Source organism: Cucumis sativus, chromosome 5 (genome assembly GCF_000004075.3).
Source record: "Cucumis sativus cultivar 9930 chromosome 5, Cucumber_9930_V3, whole genome shotgun sequence".
NCBI classification, from domain to species: Eukaryota; Viridiplantae; Streptophyta; class Magnoliopsida; order Cucurbitales; family Cucurbitaceae; genus Cucumis; species Cucumis sativus.
The window spans coordinates 26977064-26992099 of record NC_026659.2 but is presented as its reverse complement, the minus strand read 5'-3'; the positions used below and the strand labels follow the sequence as shown (position 1 = coordinate 26992099).

The following is a 15036-nucleotide window of genomic DNA, read 5'->3' as shown; positions in this document are numbered from 1 at the left end:
GATTGTCAACTATTTCCAAAGCACTCATTTTCAAATATGAAAGTCACATTTATCCACTAATATCTATGTGTTTAATCCCTTCCCCTCCCCATATTCTTTGTTAGTTTAACCTATCACCCACCAATCCCATTATATTTAACTAAGTTTCCCTTTCAAATTTTGATTCTAATCTAACCCTATATATTAAATGTTTTCATTTATAATTTTAGTTAGTTTATTATTATATATAGGTTAGGTGAATAACAAAAGTGGTAAAATAAAACTATCTGCCTAAAAAAAACTACAATATGGGTATCATTTGTGAGAAATATACTTGGAATTTATCAACTATGTAGTTGACCCTTTCTTCACAATATGATTTAAACATGCAAAGTACCCTTTGTTATATATATTAACAATTTATGATATTCCCAAAATCCAAAAGAATTATGATGATATAATTCCAAAATTAAACCATCTAATTTCATAGGCTAATTAATAAAAATAATAATCTTACATATTAAATGTATTTTTTTGACTATTTTGCATAGTTCATTAATGAGAATTAACTATCAATTTCAATAAATAATAATATAAAATAACGGCAATAAATATACATATACCTAATCATCTTATTATTTCCTTTAGATAATAAACAAACTACGATTTTCAGAAGAAAAAAATAAAAAAGGTAAAATCAAAATTCTCATAGAAAGATTAATTATTTTCGAGTTAGGATTTTTAATTTTGGTAACTAACACAAAAAAAGTTCATTTATTACAATCATACCCCTATCACATTCGAGCAATTTGCACCACACGATCCATTTTGAATTATTATTATTTCTTTTCCATCTTATTAATGTCGAACCCGACCCATCATCCCCGGTATTGGTTGCCAGACATCAATAACAGTACACCAACTTCAACACGTGGCCCTATCATCGACTCCCACCTCACCACATTGGTCACCCGCGTTTGAATTGGTCATTTTTTAAAAAACTTTTTGTTTCTTACTCCCTATGGAGACACCTATCAAATGTAATATATAGTTTTGAATCATTTTTTATATAGTTTGAGTCATTCCTTTCTTCTTTTTTTGTCTTTTTAACTTTCATAATTATCTTAGTTTGATGTTAACACTTTTGAACTTTCTAAATATATGGTTTAATAAACTTTAAAGGTGTCCTATGTTATGTTTTCTAGTATTTTATTTTAATTTTTTGAACTTTTTCCATTTCGTTTATAATTATATTAATATGCGACAAATAGGTCATCATGGAAGTCAATAAGAAGTTAAAGAGTCATGAAGTCTATAAAATTTTGAACTTTTAGAGCTTACTACGAGGAGTTTAATTATAATGTATATTAGTTGATGCTTTTGGTGAGGAGAGATTGATAGAGTTTTTTAATGAAAGAAATTATAAACTTTGTAAGTTGAAGGATACGAAATTACTATAAAGTAGAAATAAAATAAAAGGTAAGAAAATTAAAATTGTGAGGAAAATATGAGATAAAAAGTCCAATATATATTAGGAAGAACAAATTAAACATTATTGATGAGAAGAAATGTTGCCCCCACCACTCCATTTTCTTGCTTATTTCATTAGGACCATTTAGTTGAGGTGAAGAAAAATAGAAACTCCAATGATCCAGGGACCATTTGGTTGAATTAAATTGATGTGTATTTTTTCATAAAGAATATATATATATATACACGCATGTACACATATACACTTACATATAAAATATAACGATAGGTCGGTAGCGTATTTATCGATTGATTAAGATGGAGGCTTAACCAAAACAGTTTAATTTGATAACATACGTGAAGCTTTAGTGTGAACATAATTACTTGCTTGTAAAAGTAACACAACTACTGCAAGTTATTGTTAGGTTTGGTATAACACTGTAATTACTTACTTATTTATGTGTTAATATCTTGGAGAGTTGACTTATTTATAAAAATAAAAGTTGCAAAATACAATGATCACCAATAGATTTGTTGTTATATTTGTATTTTTTTTAAATGTTGTTATATATTTAATTATTATACCTAAAATATTACCTATTATAGTTACTCTAAACAAATCAAAATAAGTTGAAATTCTATATCAATAAGTAATTGCTAATTAAGATCTAACTTTAAAATATATCATTTACTAACAAAAGAAAAAAAAACCATTCCAACTAAGAGCTTGATCTATATAATTGATTAAATATTTAATTATTAATAATTTGTTAAAATAAATTGTGGATTGGCTATGAGACAAATATCATTAGCCAAAAAAATATATTTTATATTTTAGTAGGAAATAAATTGGGAAGACTTTTGGTAGGTCAACAACTTGTCCGTTTAGCAATTTTATCATTTTCAAACAATCAAATTCAATCATAGTTGTTTAGCAATTTTATCATTTTCAAACAATGAAATTCAATCGTAATATAATCAATGTTAAATTAACGAACAACCATTTAATTATTATTGAGTGCATGAACAAACAAAATTTCCAATAAATGGGGTCGAGTACTCTGAAAGTGCTTAAGAAGTACACATTAAAAAGTGGAGGTTGAGCTCTAAAAGGAGAAGTTGTAAAGAAAAATGAACAAAACTAATAGAGTACTAAACTAAAGAAAGATCTAAATTCATAGAAATTAAAGTGGCTAAGGGTAGTGCTCACTTGGGTGCTTGAATGGATGGTTTGGTATCTTTTAATTATTTCATTCTATTCTCATTCTTATTCCTATTTTGCTTCCTTTTTCCCCTTTTCATTTCTTTTCCTATTTGGAGAAAGAAAATATTGTGCCTTGGGACAACTTTTTTTTTTTTGCATGTCAATGAACTTTATTTAACTTGTAACCAGTCATGTCTTCTTTGTTTTTGCTTTGATGTAAAGATTAATAATCTAAAGCATAATATTTTACCCTAATTTTAGGTTAAGTTTTTTCAATGATCATTAGATATTAAGGGAGTGTTTGGAAAAAATAGTTATTTTAGTTGAGTTACAATAGATTGTATTTGGGAGTGTAAACCATTTTTGTTTGGGTTATAATTACATAAGTTTGAGGTATGAAGTATTTTAGTTTGAGAAGGAAATAGTAAATACAGTAGCGAAGAATAAAAAAACCGTTAATGAAAAATAATAAAAACGGTAGCAAATTGAAGCTTTTGAAATACGGTTTAATATAACCCTACATATTTGGATTTAAGTTTTAAAATTAGTTTTTAAATATCTTAATGTTACAAATTTATTTTTGAAAAAAAGTTTTGTTTTTATTTGGTGTAGAAGTTTCAAGGTTATAATTTAATCGATTTTAAGGAATACTCACTTTTAGTCATTAGTGTTAATATTTGTTATTTAATTTCAATAAATAAAAGAATTTTAATTAATTAGGTTTATGTATTTGTTTTCCATACATAAAAACTAAGGTCAACCAACAAATTTTTTTTTTCCTCACCCCTCCAAAACATGAAAATAGAAATAGCAAAGCTATTATCTTCAATGAAATAGTATCTAACAAAGATAAAAGTAACACCCGATGTCAAAATTAGTTGAAGTGTGCATAAGTTGATTCAGATACTCACGAATATATAAAAATAAAAACAAAAACAAAAAAGACAATTTGAATAGAGCCGAGAAGTATATATATATATATATATATATATATATATATATATATATATATAAATATAACAGCTTCATTTAAAATAAAATAGAAAGAGAAAAGGAAAAATTAACAAATTAGTAAAGCAATTACCTCACCCTTGTTGAGTTATTTGGTTGCTTTACTTTGTGTACTCAATAGTTTGCATTCATACATTAGAACAACATATAGATGTAAGAGATTAAAAACTCCCTAATCTCTTAATTAAGATTAGAAATATATTATTTAACCTATTAAATTAGCTTGAAACATAAACGACAAATAAATAAAGAAGGAAGGAAGTAAATATTATAGAAGGTGTACTTTGTGGTAAGTTAAAATTAAATAGTGGAAGACAGAATTATAATAAAGAGTCACCTGAATAATGATAGTCCCAAAGGTGGTAGCTATAGAGAAAAGTACTTCTCAATGAACACCAATTACCTCTAATGCCCCTATCTCATGTTGACCTCTCAACCAATCACTATATATATATTTTTTTTCTTTTTAATTTGATTACATTATTTCTATTCGTGGAAAAATACAAATTCAAATGTCCCTCACATTCTTACCTTCATTCCACCTTTTTCTTCCCACCTGTTTTTTTTAGGTTTGCCTCTTTTTTTTTTTTTTTTTTTAAATAATAATAAATAAAAATTGACCCTTCCTATTTTATTAGGTTTTTTTCCACTTGCTCTTGAGATGACACCTTCATCATTTTGTTTCTGTTCTTTCTATTCCTCTTTTGTCTATCACAAACAATCTTGTGCGACATCTTCTATTATTTGTTATGCTTATTAACAATTCTATCATTTTTATTTCTAAATCAAATACTTGGATTGGATCTTCTTTTCCCCTTTTCTTTTCTACTTTTTTTTTACAAGTCAATTACTAACTCTAACCTATATCATTTTTTTTTTTATCGTAACAAAACTATCTTATATTTTCAATTAATCCTTTTATTAATGGTGCAGGAAAGTATTTAAGATATGAATTGAAATTATGTCATAATGATGATCTAATTTTTAGATTTTTAAAAATTTGGTTGGTTTTGGTGGCCATTTTTCAGCCTTCTTTTTCAAGAGAAACACAGTTTTAATTGTTCTTAAATAATAATCTATAATTTTCTTCAGCCAATTTTGAGAATGTTGAAAATATTTGCCTTGGAAAAAAGGTATATAGTTGTCCAATGCAATAGAATTTTCTCTTTTGTGAAAGTTACCTTTTTTACTTATGGAACAATTCAATTTGTCAACAAAATGTTCCAATTTATTTTAAATCAAAATTATAAAGAAAAATTACTTTGGACGTATTTACAAGTATAGAAAAATATCGTCATTATTTGTGATATTTTGATTTGTTTGAGTTGAAAACAACCCAAGTTTATACTAGAAAAATAAAAAATGATAAATATATTATGTCATAAGGTAGAATAGAATGAAAGTTTAATTTTTACTTTTCACAGTATCTTTTAATTATGTCCTTAATACCGCAATTGGAAGGTTAAGCCTTAGAGCGATGTCTAAATATATTTCAAAAAGAAAAAAAAAAGTTTTGTGTAAATGTATAGATATTTAGTTTTGTACTTTTCAAAAAATATTTTTTTGAGTTAAAAGAAACAAATTTATAAATAAATATTTGAAAACTACTTTACACTTTTATATAGCATATGATTATTATTATTATTTTGGAAAAAAGTTAAGCTTGTTTACAAAACCCTAATTTGCTTTTTTCTCTCTTTACAATCCTTACATAGATTAAATAATAATAATTAAAATATATTTTTCCAATTTTATTTGAACTTGAAACATTTTAAATAATTTTATGACTCAGATTTCAATAATTTTAATGTTGAAAACCATTTGTCAAATAGTTGATATCATTGACAATACAAAGGTGAGAATTAGAATAGTAAAGGATGAAAATGATACATATAAAATAGAATGTGATTGGTGCATGGGAGGGTTAATTATGAATTATGATGTGAAATGACTTGGGAAAATAGACCCACCTAAGTTAATTACAATAACTAAAAACAAAGTGAGAAATTAAAGAACTGAGTTTACTTGGAAGTTGGGGAAAGATTTTATACAAAACCATAACCTAACCTACACACAAACCCCACAACTTGTCCATTGCTTCTGCTCATTCACATACTCACATTCCCCCCTTCTTTTATTTTTATTTTTATATATATCAGCTCACTCTTTGAATATTCCCACGTGAATACATGCAATCGTGTAATCTTTTGGTTCCTCTTCTTCCATGAGAATTTATTGAATTATATACAATTTTGAATATCCTTTTTTTTTTTAATTTCCAGCGAAAAAGATATTGAGTAAGATTCAAATATCGACCAACGGTGATAATAAGAACAAAAGTTTAGAGTTTTGACCCATGGATAAAGACTAAAGTTATGCAGTTTGCTTCAAAGGTGGTGGTTTCAATCTGTTCATCCCACACACTCACCAATCTCAAACCATTGTAGACCGATGGCTTAGATCCTTGGGACAATGAAGGAGACTTGCTATCATTTATGTATTTTACTACATAATTTTACCTTTTGAGTTTTATTTGGTTCTTATGTCTAAAATTGTTACATAGTTTAGTTTTCATTAGATTCACAAGTAAAAAGTAAAAAAAAATCTCAAATAAGAACTAAGTAAAAATGAAGCACAAAATTTAGAAGAAAAAAAAGGGTAATATTTTCAAATCTTTGGACAAAACAGGAAATAAGAATATTTATTTTCCTACATTTATACATGGAGAAAAGAAAAGTCAAACATACCCACGAGCCATGACCCATCAAACTTAAAATTCATAAGATTAATGGGGAAGTTAGTGATGAACATGGGGAGTATGAACTATGATAGTTGATAAGAGTATAGTAGGTGTAAAAATAAATATTTTTGGAATTAATCACATCAATTAAGAAAGACAGTGAAGGGTGAGATTGGTTTGACTTTGACCACAATCGATACGTTTCGCATCTTTAGTTAATTAATCAATCGCAAAAAATTCTTTAATTACATCTTAGTTTTAATTTCCCTTTTGAAAATTTTTATTTTTAATTCATTTTCAGATTCTTCAAGGTCCCTTTTTTTTGAGGTATTTTGCTGTAAAAATCTCCACTTTAATTTGCTTCAAGTGAAGGGAAAACTCCTATAATTAAACTATATTAACCAAGTTATTAGTAACAAATCGAATGTATGACAATGGAAAAATAATAGAAGCAAATTACAAATTAATGGGATTTTAGAAGGAAAAGAAAAGTTTGTTTATTGTTTTGTCTGTTTGTTCTTCTATATTATTCCGTGGAGAAAGGCAAACTGATGCAGAAGAGAAAAACAGTCGCCATTGGTGGTGAGCTTCGGAGTTTTTCTTTTTCTTTTTTTCTGTAAAGCTTTTAAATATCAAACACTCACTAGCGTTTTCATTTCTGCCAAATGGGTAATGACATTCTCTGTCTTTTGTGTTATCTAGGAAACTTGCCGAATTCCGAAACAATCATGGCAGAAGAGAAGAAAATTTGGTGGTTGAAATAATTAAAAGCGCGGCTTCTTGAAAAGTGGAGAGAAAAGAAAAAAAATGCGAGAGATCGAGTCCAAGTCTTCGTATAAAACTTCAAGGTATCGAGGAAGAGTTACATATATGGAAATCTTTACTTGTATCTCTCTGTTTTGCTCCTCCAACTTTTTGGTGGCTTTCCGCCGAAACGCTTTGGCGGTATCTGGCATTTCTTGAAAATTTTGAAGTTTTCTGTTTCTGGGTTTTTATGATGAGGACGGAGATTACAATATAAACCCATCTTTATATGTTTTTTCATGGGTTTTTTCTGATCCTTTCTTATCACGTTCTCTTTCTCTCAACTGGGGTTGGCTCCTACTCTGCAAAGGAACTTTCAAAGATTCACATCATTTATTAGTGTTGATTCGATTTGGGTACTGTACTTTTGAGCTTTCGACTTGATAATGTTTAAAGTTGTTGTTAACATGGGTCTGTTTTAGTTTTGGTATTGGGTTTCTTTACTTTTTCCCCTTTTGGATTGGAGGAGTGGATGTTTGGGGAATTCCAAGATTTCTTCATTTGGATGTTGTTAAAATTTCTTTTAGTTGTACCGTGTAAATTGTGGGAACTTCAATCGGTGGGATAGAAAAAAATGGGCGGTGGCAGGAGGAGAAAGCTGCATTTTAGCAAGATCTACTCGTTTGCATGTGGGAAAGCTTCTTTAAAGGATGATCATTCACAACTTGGGGGTCCGGGGTTTTCTCGAGTTGTTTTCTGTAACGAACCAGAGTGTTTTGAGGCAGAAATTCGAAACTACATAGACAATCGTATTAGTACTACTAAGTATACTCTAGCTACTTTCCTGCCTAAGTCATTGTTTGAGCAATTCAGGAGGGTGGCCAATTTCTATTTTTTGGTCAGTGGGATTCTCGCTTTTACTCCTCTTGCTCCTTACACGGCTGTCAGTGCGATCATCCCTCTTATTCTTGTCATTTCGGCCACAATGATCAAAGAAGGGATTGAGGATTGGAGGCGGAAAAAACAGGTATGTATTTCTCTTGTTGTTTAGTTGTTTGACTCGATGTGTTAAACTTGATCCTTTCATGGCCTCTTAACTCCTCTTCTCTATGTTAATCCTAATATATTGAACTGAATTATCACGTTGAAGTTTCCTCAATTCATTTTGAAATGTTGGAAAGATCATTTTTCTTTGCCAGATTCCCCTTTATGGCAGACGTAGTTTCATTATGAATGAAAGGGTGCTATCTTTCTTTGGGTGGCTATAGCGAACTTTGTAGGGGATGATATTAACTAATTTAATGATATTCTTGGCAGTTAATAGGGGTTTGGGTTAAACATGAAAACATCCATAAATGATAAGTTTTTGTTGGGATTCATGTGCTGTGTACTGTTATTAATTTTGCCTAAAAGATTATAAGGATTTGAAAGATAGATGATTTCAGAAATTATAAAATTAATATAAATCCTCATATTAATTTTTGCTATTCATCTCACATTGGTCTCTAATTTTGCTATTGGCCCTTTTCAGGATATTGAGGTTAACAATAGAAAGGTTAAAGTGCATCAAGGTGAAGGAGTTTTTGATCACATAGAGTGGAAAAATCTTAGGGTGGGTGATATTGTGAGAGTGGAGAAGGATGAATTCTTTCCAGCAGATATTATATTGCTTTCATCCAGTTATGAGGATGCAATCTGCTATGTTGAGACAATGAACCTTGATGGTGAGACAAATTTGAAACTAAAACAAGCATTGGAGGTGACTTCACATATGAACGAGGATTCTATGTTCAACAGCTTCAAGGCTATCATAAAATGTGAGGATCCAAATGCAAATTTGTACAGTTTTGTTGGTAGTATGGAGTTGGAAGAGCAACAATATCCTCTATCTCCTCAACAACTACTCCTTCGAGACTCTAAACTCCGGAATACAGATTATATATATGGGGTGGCTGTCTTCACTGGTCGTGACACAAAAGTTATTCAAAATTCTACGGATCCACCTTCAAAGAGAAGCAAGGTTGAGAGGAAAATGGATAAAATTATATATATTTTGTTCTGTCTTCTATTTTTTCTTGCTCTTGTAGGATCTATATTTTTTGGCTTTGTGACTGACGATGATTTGGAAAATGGGAGAATGAAGAGATGGTATCTCAGGCCTGATGATGCCAGAATTTTCTTTGATCCAAAAAGGGCTCCAATAGCTGCAGTTTTCCATTTTCTTACGGCACTGATGTTATATAACTACTTCATTCCAATTTCACTGTATGTATCAATAGAAATTGTCAAAGTTCTTCAGAGCATATTTATCAATCAAGATATTAATATGTATTATGAAGAAGCTAACAAACCTGCTCGTGCGCGCACCTCAAATTTGAATGAAGAACTTGGTCAAGTCGATACAATACTCTCTGACAAGACTGGAACACTGACCTGTAATTCAATGGAGTTCATTAAGTGTTCTATTGCAGGGAGGGCTTATGGACAGGGTTTCACAGAGGTAGAAAGGGCTATAGGTAAACAAAAGGATTCACCTCTGCATGAGGCTACCAACGGGGTGAATCACCATGAGGATGGCAATGATAAAGCTTCACATATCAAGGGCTTCAATTTTAAGGATGTTAGGATTATGAATGGGAATTGGGTTAACGAGCCTCATGCAAATGTCATTCAAATGTTTTTCCGTCTTCTTGCAACTTGTCATACAGCAATACCTGAAATCAATGAGGATAATGGAGAGGTTTCTTATGAGGCTGAATCTCCAGATGAAGCAGCATTTGTGATTGCAGCTAGAGAACTTGGCTTTGAGTTCTACAAAAGAACACAGACAAGTATAGCACTCCATGAATTTGATCCTTCATTAGGCAAGAAAGTTGATAGGTGACTGTTTACTATATCTGCTATCGGTTGATTGTTAGCATACTCATGAGCTTCATATATTCAAAACACATGACAAATTTAAGGCATTGAATCTAGCTTTTTCTGTAAGTTAAAGAAATTTAGTGGTGGTAGATGGGCACCGTTCCTGATTTTTCTTTCAACCACTCCCACTCTCCGGCTCATAGTGGCATATTGTAGATTGTATCCTTAGTTGATATTGTGTGGCATGCTCTGCTTGGTGTACCTAAAATGTCTCTCTTACTCTCTCTCTCTCTCTGTTTCCATGCTCACATATAGATGATAGATGTATCATTTTGTTGATCGTCAACTGCCACCATTGTCATCAGTGTTCTCTTTTTGCAGGACATATAAACTGCTGCATGTTTTGGAGTTTAATAGCTCAAGAAAGCGGATGTCTGTTATAATAAGAGATGAGGAGGATAAAATATTATTATTCTGTAAAGGTGCAGACAGGTCTGTGGTTTAAACGAAGGGTTGTGGTTTATCAAATTCTTATCTCTAGAATCACCATATTTCCATTCCTCTTGCAGTATCATGTTTGAAAGGCTTGGAAAGAATGGAAGGAAGTTTGAAGAGGAGACCAAGGAACATGTCAATGAGTATGCTGATGCGGGATTGAGGACTTTGATACTTGCCTATCGTGAGCTTGAAGAGGAAGAATTCAGAGAATTTGACAACGAGTTCATGAAGGCCAAAAGTTCTGTTAGTGCAGATCGAGAATCATTGATTGAGAAAGTAACTGACAAAATCGAAAGGAATCTAATTCTTCTTGGCGCCACTGCAGTTGAGGACAAGCTTCAAAATGGGGTGGGTTGAGAAGTGTCAACGGTTGATAATGGTGAATCACTGTAACAAAAGGGATTGAAATTGATGTTTATTCCTATTTTGCTGTTAGGTTCCTGAGTGCATTGACAAGCTTGCTCAGGCGGGAATTAAGATTTGGGTTTTAACCGGGGACAAAATGGAGACTGCCATTAATATTGGGTATGGATACTTGTTTTCCTGATTTGAAATGTCCATTTGAGGCCCAGTTGTATCATATCTGGACTAAAACTAACTCTAGGGCGTAAAATTACAGTTTTGCCTGTAGCTTACTACGACAAGATATGAAGCAAATTGTTATTACTCTGGAGTCATCAGAAATTCAGGCTATAGAAAAGACAGGGGACAAGGCTTCTATAATCAAGGTGAATCTATATTCATTCCTCATTAACTAAACCGCGGAGTCCACATAACCATTCTTGTTTATGTGTACGTGTTGGCATGGACAATCTGATATTTGTTGCTTTTGTATATACATCATTTAAATTTTTTCCTGATGCTACAGATTTTAAATATGGATGTATATATCCTATACATTATCTTACATCCCACTTGTTGAGTAGGCTTTGCCCATGAATTGAATATTTACATCAATGATAGAATTTTATAGAAACACGAAGGATGTATGAACTAAATGGCTAAATCAACAAGTGCTTGTGTTATTTCTTGTTTTTCTCTCTTCCTGGTTGATGTTGTTCTTGCTTTTTTGTGACAAAAAATTCTCTATTTGAGATTCGGAGAGTTTCCTGAACTCAATTTTTCTCTACGTTGTGCTGGAGATGAATCAAACATTATAAAATATTCAACTATTTAAAGTATGAAGATAACGGTTTTCAATGGATATTTTACTGAGCATGGTTGGACCTTTTTATCACTGAAAACTAAATTTTTTTAAAGAGAAGTTTTTCTTTTTTTGTTTTTCTGTATGTTGAAATATTATTGTCACTTTTCTTTAATTATCATCTGACTCCCATCCTTCTTTGTGGTGAAATCTTTCTGACAATCTTGTAGGCATCAATGCAATGCGTCCTTGATCAAATTACTCAAGGGAGAGCTCAGATCACTTCACCAAATGGGTTATCTGAAGCATTTGCATTAATTATTGATGGAAAGTCACTTTCTTATGCTTTAGAGGACAGTATTAAGGCATTGTTTCTTGAGGTAGCGACACATTGTGCTTCTGTTATTTGCTGCCGTTCATCTCCAAAACAGAAGGCACTGGTTGGTTTTCGTACTTTTAGTCTTTATTTTTGCTTAAAAGTCTTATCTAAAAATATTGACCTTGATTTATGGTGGCAGGTGACAAGGTTGGTTAAATCTGGAACACGGAAAACAACTTTAGCTATTGGTGATGGTGCCAATGATGTAGGGATGCTTCAAGAAGCTGACATTGGAGTGGGCATTAGTGGTGCGGAAGGAATGCAGGTGCTGAAGAGTGTAGATGAGACTTATGTTCTGATAATTCAAGAACAATATTATTTTTTCAACATCTCACCAAGTTTTTTATATTTCATCCCAGGCCGTTATGTCAAGTGATGTTGCAATAGCACAGTTTAAATTCTTAGAGCAACTGCTTCTTGTGCATGGACATTGGTGCTACAGAAGGATATCATCAATGGTAATACATTTACATATCTGGATTCAGCCAATATCGTTTTTCATAATTCTCATTCTTTTTTATTGATGAGTTTACCTCTCTATTTGCAGATTTGCTACTTTTTCTATAAGAATATTACTTTTGGTTTTACCATATTCCTATACGAAGCATTCACATCATTCTCTGGGCAACCTATATATAATGATTGGTTTTTATCACTTTACAATGTTTTCTTCTCGTCGCTTCCGGTGGTAGCTTTGGGAGTTTTTGATCAGGATGTATCTGCAAGACTCTGCCTCCAGGTATGCTTATATTCCTGTTTTTCGAAAGGTTTGCATGTACCGCAGGGTGAAATACAAGCTTCTTTTTTGGAACATAAATGAATGGCATATATTTTGACCTTTGACCCTTGATTTGTGAATTACATATACTGTTCCTATAACTGCTTGAGTTCTACTGAAGTAATGGGGAGGGCTCTTTGATGGAAACCGGCCAGGAAGCCATTCTAGTTATGGCCGTTTTTGCCATTTTCTCATGAACACTAGCCTACAATTGATTCATGAGATCAAAACCCAGTAAAAATTTGAAATTATGTAAATCCTTTTCATTCTTTTCAAACATAAATCCATTTGATTGCTTCAACCCTGAAACACCTTGAGGACCATGCACATATATTCCATCTTTTTCTTGTGTAAGAAAATGAAGGCCTCAAGTTTGCCTCACAATTATCGCAAGAGTAGGGATTCTTAGAGAGAAAACAGAATAAAAAAACACCATAGGAAATTCTACAATTTAGGTTTTCAAGTCACAAGAGGATATAAGAAGAGGAAAGCCAAGGAATCAAAAGAATATAGGGGAAGAGGTTAAAGAAGAAGACAAGACCAAGAAAAAAAAAAACACCATAGGAAAATGACTTATCTATATTTTGCATTAAGACCAGTAGGTCCATGTAAAAATGAGTGCAATTGGCCGAATTTTAGGCTTCATTTCTTTGTTTTATGTGGCAGTTTCCTCTCTTATACCAACAAGGGGTGCAGAATGTTCTTTTCAGCTGGCTCCGAATACTCAGTTGGATGTTTAATGGATTGTGCAGTGCCGTGATCATTTTCATCCTATGCACTAAATCACTTGAGCATCAGGCGTTCAACTCTGATGGAAAAACTGCAGGGCGAGATATTCTGGGTGCAACAATGTACTCATGTGTTGTTTGGGTTGTAAACTTGCAAATGGCACTCGCTGTTAGTTACTTCACCTTGATACAACATCTTTTTATCTGGGGTTCCATTTCGATTTGGTACATTTTTCTCCTGATCTATGGATCCATGACCCCCACCTTTTCGACCAATGCTTATAAGATCTTCATCGAAGTCCTTGCCCCTGGCCCTTCCTACTGGCTCGTGCTTCTATTTGTGGTCATCTCAACACTCATTCCGTACTTCTCCTACACAGCTATACAGACTAGGTTCCTTCCCATGTATCATCAATTGATTTTATGGATTAGGAATGAAGGGCAACTAGACAACCAAGAGTACTGTAGTATTTTGCGGAACACTTCCACTTTCCGATCAACGAGTGTAGGTTCCACTGCACGGTTAGCAGCCAAAAGGAGCAAATTGAAAGAGAGAAACAAGAATGCTACTTGACGAACACAGCATTGGTATCTATCTTCACTGTTTGTCTTCAAAAGATGAAGATTTCCTCTAATATGTTAACAGATAAAACCACCCACAATACATATTAAATATGATGTTTTCTTGCTCTTGGACAAATCTGATATGAAGAAAAAGCGTACATAGCCCGTGGCAAGAGAATACATAAGAAGCATCAGCAAAAAGATAGTTGTTGGAAGAACCTTTGTTTTATACTCTTTCAACTTCTTATGTACATTACAAAAGTGAGGGAATTCATTGTAGGATTAGGTAACATTAGTTTAATAACAAAAAAAAGAACATTACAGCAGAGCCTTTCTTTTTATTTGTAATATACGACTAGACATTTATACGGTAATCGTTGTAACTTTTTGAATTGTTGCAAAGAAACTGATATAGAGCTAGTTTGAGTATTTAGACTATTGCCCCTTTGTTTTTCATTTATTTTCTTTTTCTTCTACTACACTTTGTAACTCTTATTCAAATGGAAGAAAACAGCTTTATGAGGGACATCAATCATATCATCGGTCTCTTCCCTCTCTCCCAGGCAAGCTTGAAGTTTCAACGTCTGATGGAAGTTGAATCTTCCTATGTCCAGACAAACCATGCACATTAGACAAGCCATGAGGGTATTCTAGGAATGAAAATGTTTTGGCAGTTGAATGGGTCCAATGAAGACAGATAGTTAATAAATGAGGAAAAGAAAAGGTAAAAAATAAAAGAAAAGTTGTTGAAGGAATCTTAATCATGTAAGGATTAGTACATTTCAGGACAAAGGAAAATTGTATTTTATAATAAAGTAGCTAATTACCAACCTAATTATGAAATTATTTATTGATAAACATATACAATTTAACAAGGAAAAAAATCACAGATAATTAGATAAAGAAATTATCTCAATAGAAACAAACTTGTGCAA

General features: G+C 31.9%; 1 protein-coding gene across 1 annotated transcript; it reads left to right on the top strand.

The window, feature by feature from the left end:
• Positions 1-7016: 7016 nt before the first annotated feature.
• LOC101207148 (putative phospholipid-transporting ATPase 9) lies at positions 7017-14627 on the top strand. Its single transcript, XM_004135078.3, has 11 exons — positions 7017-8175; positions 8680-10028; positions 10392-10502; positions 10580-10856; positions 10945-11033; positions 11128-11236; positions 11883-12092; positions 12171-12296; positions 12391-12489; positions 12579-12770; positions 13476-14627. The coding sequence occupies exons 1-11, from the start codon at positions 7783-7785 to the stop codon at positions 14109-14111; spliced, it is 3591 nt and encodes a 1196-aa protein (XP_004135126.1). The 5' UTR covers positions 7017-7782; the 3' UTR covers positions 14112-14627.
• Positions 14628-15036: the final 409 nt, after the last annotated feature.